We start from the raw sequence: 16501 nt of genomic DNA, 5'->3' as shown, positions 1-16501 counted from the left end.
GCTGAGCCAAGAGAGAAGATTGAAGAACACAATCAACCCTGCTGAGGTGAGCTGCGACCCCAAGAATAAAAATAAAAGGTACAAAATCCATTGCCAAGCTAACAGGAGTCCCCTGCCCCATGAGAAGAGCTCACAGTTTACTCCATACAAACAAGCAAGCAGAGTTTAAACATCTTTCCATTCTATCCCACAGGAGAGATCCTATAAAAACTGGACCTCCTACCCATACTAGCGTGCCATGGCATAACACTGCCAGGCATAAAACTGTATAAAACTGTATATATTCTCTACCTGCAATTCTGAACTTCCAGCAATCCTCTCCACTCTTACCCCAAGGTCTGGAAGCCTGTCCCACATGGAGTCCAGATTCTTGGGCATTTTCTTGAGAGTTGTGGACAGGGCAGGGGCTGTTGCTGTTCTGTGCTGATACTACGGCACGGGAGTAAGGACGGTCAACTGAGAGGGAACCATACAAGAGCAGAGGTGCCCCAAGATGCAGAGCAGCAGCCACAGCTACGGGAACCCTTGGGGTTATTCCAGACAGACACACCCTGTCTTTCTGGGCAACCAGAGGGAGCCAGGCATATTCTCCAGAGGCAGCCACTGGCAGAATGGATCTGGGACCTAAGTGCAGGTCCTGTAAGTAAAGGGTAGGCATGAGGCAGTAGTGGTCTGGGCAGAGCACGGGTACTAGAATACGTGTGTGAAGACGGCAGGCTTCCAGGGTGGGGCTGAGCCAGAGGACTGCTTTACTCAGCCTAAGATGCACCCGGCCCTCAGGGGATCATAGCTAAGACAAAGGCAGGCAGGCAGAGACTGGAACTGACAGCTGAGTGTGAGCTCTAACCACACCTGCCCCAATACAAACTGCAGCCAAGACCGGGTCTGATCCGCAGGAGAATATAGCCAGGACAGAAACAAATTCTGCAAAGTTGTTCTGTCCTGTTTTGCCACCAACATCAATCAGGGGCTGGGCTGAAACTGAGTGAACCGCCCCAGCCTCCATTAAGCAGCAAAAGTTGTCAAGCCTCACCTCTCCCCTGCCGGATAGTGGCAGAGAGTGGCAGCCTCTGCCACTGAGAGTGACTCAGGAGACGTAGGCAGGCGTAAACCCCTGGAGCATCTGCTCATTAGATGTCACACCAGTGACTGGGTGTGACAGAGGTGCAAGGTTGGGAAGGAGGCATCAACCTTCCCAGACTAATTTATTTGCTGGGTGGATCCTTCTGACCTCACAGAGCACAGGAGCAAGTTGTACTTGAGCTGCCAGCAGACCCCTGCTATCTAGTTGCCAGAGACCTTTTGAACTCTCCCACCTGAGACCAGTGCTGACCAAGACAATTGATTTGGACCTCTTGAACTGGGGCAATCACCCGAGGACCATCCAAAGTTGTACCCTGGGTGCGTGGTTGCGGAAAGATTTTCCTTTTCTAGTTATTGCCTGTAGGGGGCGGGGTGACTTAATTGCTGGTATTTCTCCATAGCTGAGATTTCAACCCAGAGTATCAGATTCACTAGGTTAGGACAGAAATCAGCTGAAAACAAGACAGAGCCACTTAGCCCCACCACACCAAGCAGGCCCCCCAGTTTCTCAAGCCACAGCACTGTATAGGGCCTTGGCAAAGCTCTAAGGGAAAAGGTACAGACATCAGTCCCAGCTTTTGGGCAAAGGGCTAGTTAATAACTACTCCTAGAGCCCCTAACCCAACTTCTCCTTATTTGCTCATCTAGCCAAATGGTGTAAAATAAGAATGGGGCAGAATCACAGGAAAAACTCTGGTAACATGAATAACCAGAGTAGACCACCCCCCCCACCCCGCCCAAGGAAGGATATGGCAGACGCAAGTGGAGATCCCATTCATCAACAGATGGCTGAGATGTCAGAAATCGAATTCAGAATTTGGATTACAAATAAGATTAATAGAATAGAGGCAAAGTTGGAATTAGAAATTCAAGGAACATTTCAAAAGTTCTCTCAAGAATTCAATGAATTCAAAGACAAAATCACCAAAGATTTTGACACAGTGAGGCAAGAGCTTGCAGCCCTCAAAGATCTGAAAAATACAGTAGAATCCCTTGCTAACAGAATGGAGCACGCAGAAGAAAGGATCTCTGATATTGAAGACGAAGCTTTTGAACTGGCCCAAGCACTCAAAAAGGAAGAGAAATGGAGACCAAAATGGATCATTCTCTCAGAGAGCTCTGGGATAATTCAAGGAAAACTAATATTCGCCTTATAAGAATCCCTGAAGGCCACAAAGTTGCTTCACAAACCCCAAAGGCTCTTCTTCATGAAATTATAAAAGAGAACTTTCCAGACATGCCAAGAGATTCTAAAATTCAGATAGCAAAGTTTCAGAACCTCAGCATTACTCAACTCGAATAAAACATCCCCCAGGCACATCAAAATTAATTTCACGGAAGTTAATATGAAAGAGAAAATTCTGAAAGCAGCCAGATTTAAGAAAACCATAACCTGTAAGGGGAAGAATACTAGAATGACTACAGATCTTTCTGCTGAAATCTTTCAGGTTAGAAGATGGTCATCGACTTTTAATGTCCTAAAACAAAATAACTTTCAACCCAGGATCCTGTATCCAGCTAAACTAAGTTTCATTTATGATAGAGAAATTAAATATTTTAATGACATTCACATGTTGAAGAAATTTGCCATAATTAAACCAGCTCTCCAGGATATTCTCAGACCTATCCTCCATAATGACCAGTGCAATCTTCCACCACAAAAGTAAACTCACTCAGAAACTTTTGATCAAATTCCAACTTCCATAGTGGCGAAAGGATTAAAAATGTCCTTTTGAAAAATTCGATACCCAAAATTTCACCAAGCTTATCAATATTCTCAATTAATGTGAATGGCTTAAATTGTCCTCTAAAGAGGCACAGGTTGGCTGACTGGATACAAAAACTCAGGACAGATATCTGCTGCATACAAGAATCTCATCTTACCTTAAAAGATAAATATAGACTCAGGGTGAAGAGATGGTCATCTATATTCCAGGCAAACGGAAAGCAGAAAAAAGCAGGTGTTGCAATTTTATTCACAGATACAATATGCTTGAAAACCAACAAAAGTTAAGCAAGGATAAGGATGGTCACTTCATATTTGTTAAGGGTAATACTCAACATGATGAGACTTTAATTATTAATATTTATGCACACAATCAGAATGCACCTCAATTTATAAAAGACACTCTAACAGGCATGAGCAACTTGATTTCTTCCAGCTCCATCGTAGTTGGAGATTTTAACACTCCTTTGGCAGCGTTGGATATATCCTCCAATAAGAAGCTAACCAAAGGAATTTTATATTTAAACTTAACCATCCAACATTTGGATTTAATAGACATCTACAGAACATTTAATCCTAACAAATTGAATACACATTTTTCTCATCAGCCCACGGAACATACTCCAAAATCAATCACATCTTAGGTCACAATTCTAAACTTAGCAGACTTAAAAGAATACAAATTATTCCTTGCATCTTCTCGGAACATCATGGAATAAAAGGTGAACTCAGTAACAACAGGAATCTAGATACTCATACAAAAACATGGAAGCTAAATAACCTTATGCTGAATGATAGCTGGATCATCAACAAGATTAAGAAGGAAATTACCAAATTTTTGGAACAAAACGATAATGCAGACATGAATTATCAGAACCCCTGGGATACTGCAAAGGCAATCCTAAAAGATAAATTTATAGCACTGCAAGCCTTCCTCAAGAGAACAGAAAGAGAGGAAGTTAACAACTTAATGGGACATCTCAAGCAACTGGAAAAGGAAAAACATTACAACCCCACAGCCAGCGGAAGAAAAGAAATAACCAAAATTAGAGCAGAATTAAATGAAACTGAAAACAAAAGGATTATACAACAGATCAATAAATCAAAAAGTTGGCTTTTTGAAAAGGTCAATAAATTAGATGAACCTTTGGCCAACCTAACCAGGAAAAAGTAAAATCTCTAATTTCATCAATCAGAAATGGTAAAGACAAAATAACAACAGACCCCTCAGAAATTAAAAAAATCCTTAATGGGCTCGGCGCCTATAGCTCAACTGGCTAAGGCACCAGCCACGTACACCTAAGGTGGCAGGTTCGAATCCCCAGCCCGGACCCGCCAAAACAATGATGGCTGCAACCAAAAAAATAGCCGGGCGTTGTGGCAGGCACCTGTGGTCCCAGCTACTTGGGAGGCGGAGGCAGGAGACTCGCTTGAGCCCAGGAGTTGGAGATTGCTGTGAGCTGTAATGCCAAGGCACTCTACCCAGGGGGACAGCTTGAGGCTCTGTCTCAAAAAAAAAAAATCCTTAATGAATATTACAAAAAACTTTATTCTCAGAAATATGAACATCTAAAGGAAATTGACCAACACATGGAAGCACATCACCTTCCAAGACTTAGCCAGCATGAAGTGGAAATGTTGAACAGGCCTATATCAAGTTCTGAAATAGCATCAACAATACAAAATCTCCCTAAAAAGAAAAGCCCAAAACCAGATGGCTTCACATCAGAATTCTACCAAACCTTTAAAGAAAAACTAGTACCTATATTACTCAACATTTTCCAAAATATAGGAATACTACCCAACACATTCTATGAAGCAAATATCACCTTGATACCCAAACCAGGAAAAAAACCCAACAAGAAAATTATAAATCAATATCGCTAATGAATACTGATGCGAAAATATTCAAAAAGATTCTAACAAACAGAATCCAGCAACACATCAAACAAACTATACACCACAACCAAGTGGGTTTTATCCCAGGGTCTCAAGGCTGGTTCAATATATGTAAATGTATAAATGTAATTCAGCACATAAACAAAGACCATATGATTTTCTCAATTAATGCAGAAAAAGCTTTTGATCAGAACACTTCAGAAAATTGGTATAGAAGGGACATTTCTTAAACTGATATAGGCCATCTACAGCAAACCTACAGCCAATATCATGTTGAATGGAGTTAAAGTGAAACCATTTCCACTCAGATCAGGAACAAGGCAAGGTTGCCCATTGTCTCCACTGCTCTTTAACATTGTAATGAAAGTTTTAGCCATTACAATTAGGGAAGAAAAGGCAATCAAGGATATCTATATAGGATCAGACTGAAGAGATTAAACTTTAACTCTTTGCAGATGATATGATTGTATACCTGGAAAACATCAGGGATTCCACTACAAAACTCTTAGAAGTCATCAAGGAATACAGCAGCGTTTCAGGTTACAAAATCAACACAAATCGGTAGCCTTCATATACACCAACAACAGTCAAGTTAAAAAAACAGTCAAGAACTCTATTCCATTCACAATAGTGCCAAAGATGAAATATTTGGGAGTTTACCTAACAAAGAATGTGAAAGATCTTTATAAGGAGAACTATGAAACTCTAAGAAAAGAAATAGCTGAAAATGTTAACAAATGGAAAAACATACCATGCTCATGGCTGGGAAGAATCAACATTGTTAAAATGTTCATACTACCCAAAGCAATATATAATTTTAATACAATCCCTATTAAAGCTTCACTGTCATATTTTAAAGATCTTGAAAAAATAATACTTTGTTTCATATGGAATCAGAAAGGACCCTGAATAGCCAAGACATCACTCAGAAATAAAAATAAACCAGGAGGAATTACGCTACCAGACCTCAGATTACACTATAAATCCATAATGATCAAAACAGCATGGTACTAGCACAAAAACAGAGAGGTAGATGTATGGAACAGAAAAGAGAACCAAGAGATGAACCTAGCTACTTACCGTTATCTGATCTTTGACAAGCCAATTAAAACCACTGAGTGGGGAAGATTCCCTATTTAACAAATGGTGCTGGGTGAACTGGCTAGTAACCTGTAGAAGACTGAAATTGGACCCACACCTCTCACCATTAACTAAGATAAGACTCTCACTGGATTAAAGATTTAAACTTAAGACATGAAACTATAAAAATACTAGAAGGAAGTTTAGGGAAAACACTTGAAGAAATCTGCCTAGGTGAATATTTTATAAGGAGGACTCCCTGGGCAATTGAAGCAACATCAAAAATAAACTAAAAAGCTTCTTCTGCACAGCAAAGAACACAGTAAGTAAAGCAAGACAGCCCTCAGAATGGGAGAAGATATTTGCAGGTTTTGTATCCAACAAAGGTTTAATGACCAGAATCCACAGAGAACTCAAACATATTAGCAAGAAAAGAACAAGTGATCCCATCTCAGGGTGGGCAAGGGACTTGAAGAGATACTTCTCTGAAGAAGACAGGCGCATGGTGAAAAAATGCTCATCATCCTTAATCATCAGAGAAATGCAAATCAAAACTATTTTGAGATATTATCTAACTCCAGTAAGATTAGCCCGTATCACAAAATCCCCAAACCAGAGATGCTGGCGTGGATGTGGACAAAAGGCAACACTTCTACACTGCTGGTAGGAATGCAAACTAAGACATTCCTATTGGAAAGATGTTTGGAGAACACTTAGAGATCTAAAAATAGACCTGGCATTTGATCCTACAATTCCTCTACTAGGTATATATCCAGAAGACCAAAAATCACATTGTTAACAAAGATATTTATACCAGAATGTTTATTGCAGCCCAATTCATAATTGCAAAGTCCTGGAAGAAGCCCAAGTGCCCAGTGACCCATGAATGGATCAATAAATTGTGGTATATGTACACCATGGACTATTATGAAGCTTTAAAGATGGAGACTTTACCTGTTACATGTTTACATGGATGGAGCTGGAACACATTCTTCTTAGCAAAGTATCTCAAGAATGGCAAAAGTATCCAATGTACTCAGCCCTACAATGAAACTAATTTATTATAGCTTTCATATGAAAGCTGTAGCCCAATTATAGCCCAAAAATATTGGGAAAGAGGAGAGGGAGAAGAGGGGGGAGGATGAGTGGAAGGTGATTTGTGGGACCACGCCTATGGTGCCTCTTACAAGGGTACATGTGAAACTTTCTAAATGTAGAATATAAATGTCTTAACACAATATCTAAGAAAATGCCATGAAGGCTGTATTAACCAGTTTGATGAAAATATTTCAAATTGTATATAAAACTAGCACACTGCACCCCATGATTCCTTTAATGTACACAGCTATGATTTAGTAAAAAGAAAAAAGAAAAAAATCCTATGGATAGTGACTTTGATAATTAAAGGTTATTGTATTATATTTTTGATTAGCTAGCACTAGTAAATTTTTAACATTTTACCATGCATATTTTGGTATGTGGTGTTTGGGAAAGTATGGTTAATAAAAAGCTGATTTTTTTAAAAGGTAATTTTGAAATTCTCATATTTTGTTTAATTTTTCTTTTTGTTGCCCTTGCCTTTAGTTGAGTGCTGTGGCATAGTAGCTCACAACCCCAAACTCCTGGGCTCAAGCAATCCTTCTGCCTCAGCCTCCCAAGTAGCTGGAGTACAGGCTCTGACCACAATGCCCAGCTATTTTTATAGACAGGGTCTCGCTCTTGCTCAGCCTCAAACTCCTGAGCTCAAGCAATCCACCTGCCTCAGCTTCCCAGAGTGGTAGGATTACAGGTGTGAGCCACTGTGCCTGGCCTTTGTTTAATATTTTTGTGAAATATTTAAATACACTGACAAGAAATGACCTCAGGTCTTTCTCCTTTTTAGGCACAGAATAGAAATACACATTGTCATGCCTCAAACTACTTTTTATTTGCAACTACATGATTTCACGCAATTTTTCTAAACAATGACATAAAATAGATCTCCTTGTATATAAATAACTTACTTACACTCCATAAAGTAAATGCTCCATAAAGTAAATGCTCAAAGGTGCTACAACAGATCATCCACTCCTACAGTGTTCTCGTATTCAAGAGTTTATGCACAATATATAAATACTCAAGTCCAATATTAAAAACTCAGGCACTTGACTAACTTTAATAAAATTTCCCAAACTATATCAATATATCTAAAGTGCATATATATTTTTAAGAAAGATTATTCTCAGTAACTTCTATAAAAATAAGTTTGATGGTTTGGTCCATCTAACTTCGCTATTAGTATGAACTTTTAACTTTCAATGTGTGGTAAGGTTTATTCTACCTTTCTCTCAACATGACACCCACAAAATCAAAAGAAGCTAGTGAGGTGCTAACATGTGAGGATTAATCCAGTGGTTCCGGTCACAATGCATTCCAGGAGGAGGTACCCATGTCACTGGAATTGGACGGTATGGTTTATGCTTCCTTCCCGGATTTGGATAACCAAACGGAACAGGAGGAGGGTAGTGGTTCTGATGGCCATTCCCTCGGTACATTCCTGGCTTTTTTCTGGGCAACGGATGCCACACTTGAAGAGGTGGGAATATCAGTTCCGAAATCTGTAGGGAAGAGAAAACATTAAGCATTAACTCAAAGGAAAAATTAGTCTCGTTACGACAAGACTAGGTAATCTTCTAGATTAAAGACATTAAAAAAAAAAATCACTCACCCCCAACTCTAAGAGGAGGTTTAAGTGCCATTCCTATGGTCCAAATATGTGAAAAACAAAGGTGAATGATGTTTTCTGAATGCATGAAGAAATGATAACCTCAAATACAGCACTCTATGAGTTTCAGATTTCTCTGATCTCTAATTTGCCCTTCTAAGTATAGTTTTGCAAGAATTATTTATATTCTGTATAGTGTATTACACTCATATGATAGAAAATTCAGAAGGGGGCCAGGCATGGCTGCTAATGCCTATAGTCTCAGCTACTTTGGAGGCTAAGCCAGGAGAATCACGTGAGCTCAGGACAAGAGTTTTGAGGTTGTAGTGAGCTATGATTATGTCACTGCACTCTAGCCTGGGCAACACAGCAAGACTCTATCTCTTAAAATTAAAAAAAAAGATGTACAATATGTAACTACAATGAATAACAGCATAGTAAATTCTAGTATAAGCCTTTGTAGACATATATTTATATTTCTTTTGGTAAATACTCAGTAGTGGAATTGAAGAGTAATAAGGTAAATGCATATTTAACTTTGTAAGCACCAGTTTTCCAAAGCAGTTGTACCATTTTACATGCCCACCAACAGTTTATAAATCTACCTGCTTCACATCCTTGCCAATATTTTCTGTCAGGCTTTAGAGATTCTGGAAGAATTAGTGTGTCCTGTCGTTTTAATTTTCATTTCTCTAATGAGAAATGAAGTTGATCACCTTTTCATTTGTTGAATGGCCATTCACATAACTTTTTTTTTTTTTTAAAGAGACAGAGTCTCACTTTATTGCCCTAGGTAGAGTGCAGTGGGATCACAGCTCACAGCAACCTCCAACTCCTGGGCTTAGGTGATTCTCTTGTCTCAGCGTCCCAAGTAGCTGGGACCACAGGCACCAACCACAATGCCTGGATATTTTTTTGCTGTAGTTTGGCCAGGGCTGGGTTAAAACCTGCCACCCTCAGTATATGGGGCTGGCACAGGCACCGCTCCCACATAACTTTTTTGCACAGTATTTATTCACATCTTTTGCCCACTATTTTTAATTGAGTCATTTGTTTTTTACCACCAATTTATAGGAATGACTTTAAAAGTACAGTAGCCTCTGCAAGTTGACCAACCAAGGGATTGAAACAAAGTGGTCAACATAAGGAAATAGGCCTTCTGTACCGGTATACAGGTCCAGTCTGAAAATTCAGTCAACTTAAGGAGGTGGTCACTACTATAGTTTGTATATTCATTTTCTTAATGATTTCTTTGAGTAGAAAGATTTTTAATTTTGATGAAGTCCAATTTATCAATGGGGGGGGGAAATCTTTACCTATCTTAAGACAATAAAGGTTGTATCTCCCTGTTTTCTTCGAAAGTGTCAGATTTAGCTTTTATGTTTAGGTCTATGATCCATCTGAAATCAATTTTTTAATGTATGGTATCAAGGTTCATTTTTCTTTTTCCCTCTAAAGACCACCTAATTGTTTTGGCCTATTTCTTGAAGACTTTCCCCATTGAACTACTATGGCACTTTTGTAAAACACAGAAAAAACCTTACAACTTAATAAGACCCTGTCTCTACAAAAAAATTTCATAAAGATTATTAGCCATGCCTGTAGTCCCACCTACTCAGGAGAATGAAGCAGGCGGACAGCTTGAGCCAGGAGTTCAAGGCTACAATAAGCCACAATTATAGTACTGTATTCCAGCCTGGACAACAGAGTGAGACCTATCTTTAAAAAAAAAAAGAGAGAAAATACAAGCCTTTCTTCCTTTCTGCTGGCTATAAGGTTAAAATAAAACCCCACTGTACATATACGTATATACAAATGTGGGTCTATTGCTGGACTCTCCACTGATGAATTTGTATATCTCCTTTTTTTTTAAAAAAAAAAAGAGATATGGTCTTGCTCTATCTCTGGAGCAAGAGTTCCAGCCAGTATAGTGGTACAATCATAGCTCACTGCCATAGCTCAAACTCTTGGGTGCACACACAATCCTCTTGGCTCAGGCTCCCTGGGACTATAGTTACATACCATTACATGTGGCTGGTTTTTTATTTTGTAGAGATGCGAATTGTGCTATTTTCCAGGCTGGTCGCAAGCAGTCCTCTCACGTAGGCCTCCCAAAATGCTAGGATTACAGGAGTGAGCCATTTGTAGAGAAGAGGGTTTACTATGTTCCCTGGGATAGTCTCAAATTCCTGGTCTCAAGTGATCCTCTTACTTTGGCCTCTCAGTGTTGGGATTATAGCACACACTGTACCCAGCCATCTTCCTTTTAAAAAAAAAATTTGGGGGGGGGGACAAGAGTCTCACTTTTATTGCCCTCGGTAGAATACCGTGGCATTATAGCTCACAGCAACCTCCAACTCCTGGGCTTAGGCAATTCTCTTGCCTTAGCCTCCCCAGTAGCTGGAACTACAGGAGCTCACCACAATGCCTGGCTATTTTTTTGTTGCACTTTGGCCAGGGCTGAGTTTGAACTTACCACCCTTGCTATAGGTGGCTGGCACCCTACCCACTGAGCCACAGGCACCCCTCTTTAAAATTTTTGTATCAATTTCTCACTTTCTAGAAAAGCCTTTCGAGATTAGTTGATAAAAGTTGGATCTAAAGATCAATTTGAGGAAAACTGGTTCTACTTCTTTCTTTTTGAGTCATGGTCTCATTTTATCACCTTCATACTGTGGCTTCATAGCTCACAGTAACCTCAAACTCTTGGGCTCAAGAGATCCTCTTACGTCAGCATCCTGAGTACTGGCAACAATGCCTGGCTATTTTCAGAGACAGGGTCTGATCTCACTCTAGCTCAGGCAATACACCTGCCCGACCTCATCTTTACTTAACTTATGAAAGCTGTCTGGGGGTAGTATTTTCATTTTTTTTTTAAAGACAGAGTCTCAGTGTATTGCTCTAGGTAGAGTGCCCTGGCATCACGGCTAACAGCAACCTCCAACTCTTAGGCTCAAGCGATCCTCTTGCCTCAGACTCCTGAGTAGCTGGGACTACAGGTGACCGCCACCAACACCAGCTATTTTTTTTTTAGAGACGGAGGTCTCACTCTTGTTTAGGCTGGTCTCGAACTTGTGAGCTAAGGCAATTCACCCACTTCGGCCTCCTGGAGTGCTAGGATTATAGGTGTGAGCCACCACGCCTGGCCCGAAGTATACCACTTGTACTACTTTCTACACAAGGACTTGTAATAGCAATGCTTCTCTGTTAAGAACTGTTTTGTTAATGAATATAGTTGTCAAGGGGAAATGTTTCTTTTTTTAAAAAGCACGTAAGAGTAACGCTAATTTGCAAGCTTTTCTGTTATCCCAACAGTCTTTCCACATGGGAGAAAATAAGGGCAATTAACATTAAAAGAAAACCTAAAATTTAAAGGTCAATTTACTTATTAAAAATTAGCAGCCATCAATTTAATTGGAGACTTATGTTCTTGTATAGTTAAGTAACAAATAAAATTCTAAAGTAAAACTGCCATACATTTAAATAAATTCCAGGAAAGTCATTAAAGGTAATTTGCAGTATATATAACACCACAGAGAAAAAATGTGGCAAATATTTACATCAAATGTTTTACAAATGATCCTGAAATACAAATTATTTCGTTTGCTTGTATTATATAGAGAATCTCTCTAGAAGGATACAACATCCCATCTCCCTAAACGAGATGATAAATGCCTCTATAGAAGAGGATTAAGACTGGTGGTTGGGAAAAGGGCTTCTCACTATTATTCTGCTATATTATCTCAAGTTTTACAAAGCAGGGGCATGTTGCATGTTATAATATATAAATATATATCCCTAAAATATAATTTTCGTAAGTAACCTTTCCTTCAAGTCTAAGAGTAAGTGAACTAAAAAGGTCAAAGATCATTACACTGAAATTAACATTCCTAACATAAATATATGCTGAATTTAAAAAGTTTTGTTTCTCAAACTCAAAAGTCCAATAATTTGCTTCTTATTCATTAGGTGCCATTTATCTAAAGATAAATTTCCATTTATCTAATTCTTCCATAAACCCAACATTTCATTACATGTAATTAAGTGAAATTAATAAAAATAGATGGCAAATAAAAATAAGTGACTTAAAAAATTAGAAATAATTATATGTACAGAATAAGGCTCAAGTCAAAAGATCTCTTTAAATTGTTTAGACTGGCTCAGCACCTGTGGCTCAAGTGGCTAAGGCGCCGGCCACATACACCTAAGGTGGCGGGTTCAAATCTAGCCCAGGCCCGCCAAACAAAAATGATGGCTGCAACCAAAAAAATAGCCAGGCGTTGTGGCAGGCGCCTGTGGTTCCAGCTACTTGGGAGGCAGAGGCAGGAGACTCGCTTGAGCCCAGGAGTTGGAGGTTGCTGTGAGTTGTGATGCCACAGCAATCTACTCAGGGGGATAGCTTGAGGCTCTGTCTCAAAAAAAATAAATACATAAATAAAAAATAAATTGTTCAGACTTTAAAATACCTCTGTTGAGGAATGGTGTTAAGGATTTTTAAAAGGGTATTAAATGTTCTTTGGTATGTAGATATAAATAAGCGAATGAATATATAAATGCATGCACATTAGCCTTTTCACTCTCTTCAACTATGAAACCAAAAAGGGAGACACTGTACCCTGAGTAAAAAACTAATCAGAATATAATTTAGTGACGTTTCTCTTTAATCATGGAAAGAAAAATAAGGTCAATCCCAAAGATACAAAATGGAAATACTAACGGGTATTAAAAAGAACTTAGATTTTTTAATAAAATAAGGAATTTTAAAATATCAGGAATGTTTTATCATTGTAACTTTCCTATTTTTTGGCCACACTTTTTTGAAATAAATATAAAATATCCTAATTATTGTGTGGTAAAGGCAATCTTTGATAAAATGACTCAGGATGCTTATTTACATCTCAAAGCAGCAGCTTTCCCTTAATGTGGGAAAGGCAAGAACTGTAATCCAGAACCTCAAATCAGAAACTCTGGACAACAGGAACAGGGATACCTAGAATAACCCTGGCAAGCTCTGCGGCTCATGCCCTTTAATACGGAGCAGTTTTGTGGTTACCTGGTACACTGGGCTTGGTGTTGCAGTCACCGAATTGGGTTTCACTTCCACTTCCTTACTTGTTTCTTCATCTGAGGAAGAAGATCCTGAATGATAATCAGAGGTAACTTTATCAAGGGCCCTGGTAACTTTCTTGGAGATCTCATCTTTGTTCTCATCCTCATTTTCAAAGCTGGCAACAATGAATGCATTGTTTTTCTCTCCATACCTAAGGATAAAAATCAAATCTTTGAGTTCTTAATTAGCAAATCAAAAAATGTCCATAAAAACAGTTAAACAGGGCTGGACATGCTATGGGTCCAAGGCATAAAATGAACCATCCCAGAACAGACCATACAAATGTAGCATTTCAACCCAGCTCCATACCAGGAAGCTAGACACAATTCTTAATTAATTTTTTTTTTTTGAGACAGAGATTCAAGCTCCCTGGGTAGAATGCTATGGTGTCATAGCTCACAGCCACCTCCAACTTCAACTCAAGTGATCCTCTTGCCTCAGTTTTTCTAGGTTTTTTCCTTTTAGTAGAGAGAGGGGTCTCACTTTTTTTTTTTTTTGCTCAGGCTAGTGGTCTTGAACTCGTGAGCTCAAGCAATCCACCCACCTCAGCCTCCCAGAGTACTAGAATTACAGGCATGGGCCACCATGCCTTGCTGCACAATTTTTAACTTTTCATCTATTTAAATACACATGAAAGTAACTCCATAGTTTTTTCCAACTTTCTTTTCTACTCAGTCCTAAAAAAATTATTTAAAATATCAAGAAATCATTGTTTTGATTGAATTTTTATGTGCCAATAAAACCAGTTGTACAATAAAATTTTTCTAATTTATTTCTAATATCTATGCATACATACATATGCGCGTGCACACACACACACTTATTTTTTAAGAGATAAGGTCTTGCTCTGTCACCCAGGCTGAAGTGCAGTGGTACCATCATAGCTCAGCCAAGGCTAAATACGTAAGCTCAAGTAATCCTGGCACCTCCGTCTCCCAAGTAGCTAGAACTACAGGCATTCACCACATGCCTTTATTTATTTATTTATTTTTGTTTTTTTTTTTTGTAGAGACAAAAAAACAAATGTAGCCCGTGCTAGTCGCAAGCAATCCTATCTCAGTCTCCCAAAGTGTCGGAATTATAGGTATGAGCCACCATGCTCAGCCTATTTTTAATTTTTTTCTAATGTATTTTTAAATATAATATTTCCTGGTAATTCAAATCACAAATCAACTAGAAATCTCCTATGAGACTTTTACCCTGATTAGATAAAAAAGGGGGGCCTGTGTTTCTTATATCCACATTCACAAAAAGGAGAACAAAGGCAATTAGTGAGGTTAAAGAAAAAGATTAGTGCTAAAGAATATAAAGAGGTTTTGCTTAGATTATATTGTTTTCCTCATACAGTCCTCAAATTTCTCACCATAATTTAATGTAAAGCGAGCAAAACTTTTTGTCCTTTCAAAACATTTTTGAAGGCTTGATTTAAAGAAAGTAATTGTCAAAATATGTAACCTAGATATCTAGTTGGTAAAAAATAAAAAAAAAAGAAAAAAAATCTGCAATGAGAGAAAGTAGCATAATGAGCAATAAAAGTAAAACCAAGAGTTTTTATTCAGAGGACAAAGAAGAAACCCACAAATCTACTTAAATAGATCCACAGTGTAAAAACTATTGAGTAACTATTGAAGTTATTATAGGAAGTGTTAGGGCAAAGGAAATTAATTGTTAAGCAGTTATTATACAACATGTAATTAAAGTTGGAAACAAAATTAAAATAATTCTAAGCTTCAAAAAAGATAACAAATAATTTCAAGCGAAAATGTCAAGCTTTTGATTCAATAGGGTTAACTGCTGTCAACTCATTTTATTACAAGATAACTCGTCTCAAATTATTTCTGAATCAAGATTAGTAAGGTAAAAGGCTTAACTGCTATGTATAAAGCCCTTAAAAATTCATGTGGAAATTAGCCTCATAGATTAGTTCCATTTCTTCATAAAGTTGTCCTGTCTTCCATTCCCATAGGATGAATGAAGCTATACATACTGCCTTACTATGGTACGTAACTCCCTTTTCTACTTTTTTAAAGTTTACTTCATATAAAGAGTTGACAGAGGATACTGTAAAGAGTATTAGACGGGCTTCCCATTCTGGCTCTGTCATTAACTACCTTTGTCACTAACTAGCTCTGCAAGCAGAGGCAAATCACTTAATTTCCCCAAGCCTTGGTTTTCTACTTGCTGGATGAGCAAGCCCTAGAAAGTGGCCAGATACTGGTTAATCTTCAACTTCTGAGTTTCACAATCCTGAATTTGTGTACTTTCAAGTTGACTTAGCATAAGGTTTTAGCAATGGAAATTTACCAGTATGTCCTCTTCGGGGGTGGAAGACTCAACAAATTTCAACACAATTAAAAGTTAATTCATATGTTAATTGTCAGTAATATTAACAATGGACTGGACTTGGGCTACTCTTCAGTTTTGCTCATTAATCAAGTAAAAATTCAAGCATATCAGAAGAATAGGAAATTTGAGAAAAATCCCTGCCTTTGTATAAACAGAAACTTAAGTCAAGGGCTGCCACATCTAATGACTGAAGGGTGGGCTTTATCAACTGAAATCTGACATCCAATTAGGTTCTGTATTTTCCCTTTGTAGTATTTTGGTATGAGGGCTTTCTCTTCATGGTAACAGAGGCTGCTTGACTATATTATTAACATCAGAATGTGTACTCAATGCCTTAAAACAAGTAGTTCTCAACCTTCCTAATGCCACAATGTATTTCCACTGTTAAAAAGGGGTCTCCACCCACAGGTTGAGAACCGCTGCCTTAGAAGAATAAGAGATAGACAACTTTAAAACTTTCCTTTTTTAGCGATGTAATTTATTGAAACATTAAGGCTAATTTAGTTATTTTCAAACAAATCAGAATTTGGTGCTTTTTAATCAGAAAAAAAAA

The 16501-nt window shown here is 38.3% G+C and overlaps 1 protein-coding gene across 3 annotated transcripts in view; it reads right to left on the bottom strand.

Annotated features, from left to right (window-relative positions):
• Positions 1–7690: 7690 nt before the first annotated feature.
• BTG3 (BTG anti-proliferation factor 3) overlaps positions 7691–16501 on the bottom strand; it is a 20700-nt gene continuing 11889 nt past the window's right edge. For all 3 annotated transcript variants that reach the window (XM_023509724.1, XM_023509725.1, XM_012801572.2), the window contains exons 4-5: positions 13546–13753; positions 7691–8385 (exon numbers count right to left, since the gene is read on the bottom strand). In XM_023509724.1, coding sequence (XP_023365492.1) covers positions 8146–8385; positions 13546–13753 — 448 coding nt within the window. In that variant the 3' untranslated portion in view covers positions 7691–8145. The remainder of the gene's footprint in view (positions 8386–13545; positions 13754–16501) is intronic.

Source organism: Otolemur garnettii, unplaced genomic scaffold, assembly GCF_000181295.1.
Source record: "Otolemur garnettii isolate 467f Iridium unplaced genomic scaffold, OtoGar3 scaffold00009, whole genome shotgun sequence".
Lineage (NCBI taxonomy): Eukaryota > Metazoa > Chordata > Mammalia > Primates > Galagidae > Otolemur > Otolemur garnettii.
The sequence above is the reverse complement of the archived record's forward strand: the minus strand, read 5'-3'. Positions and strand labels throughout refer to the sequence as shown.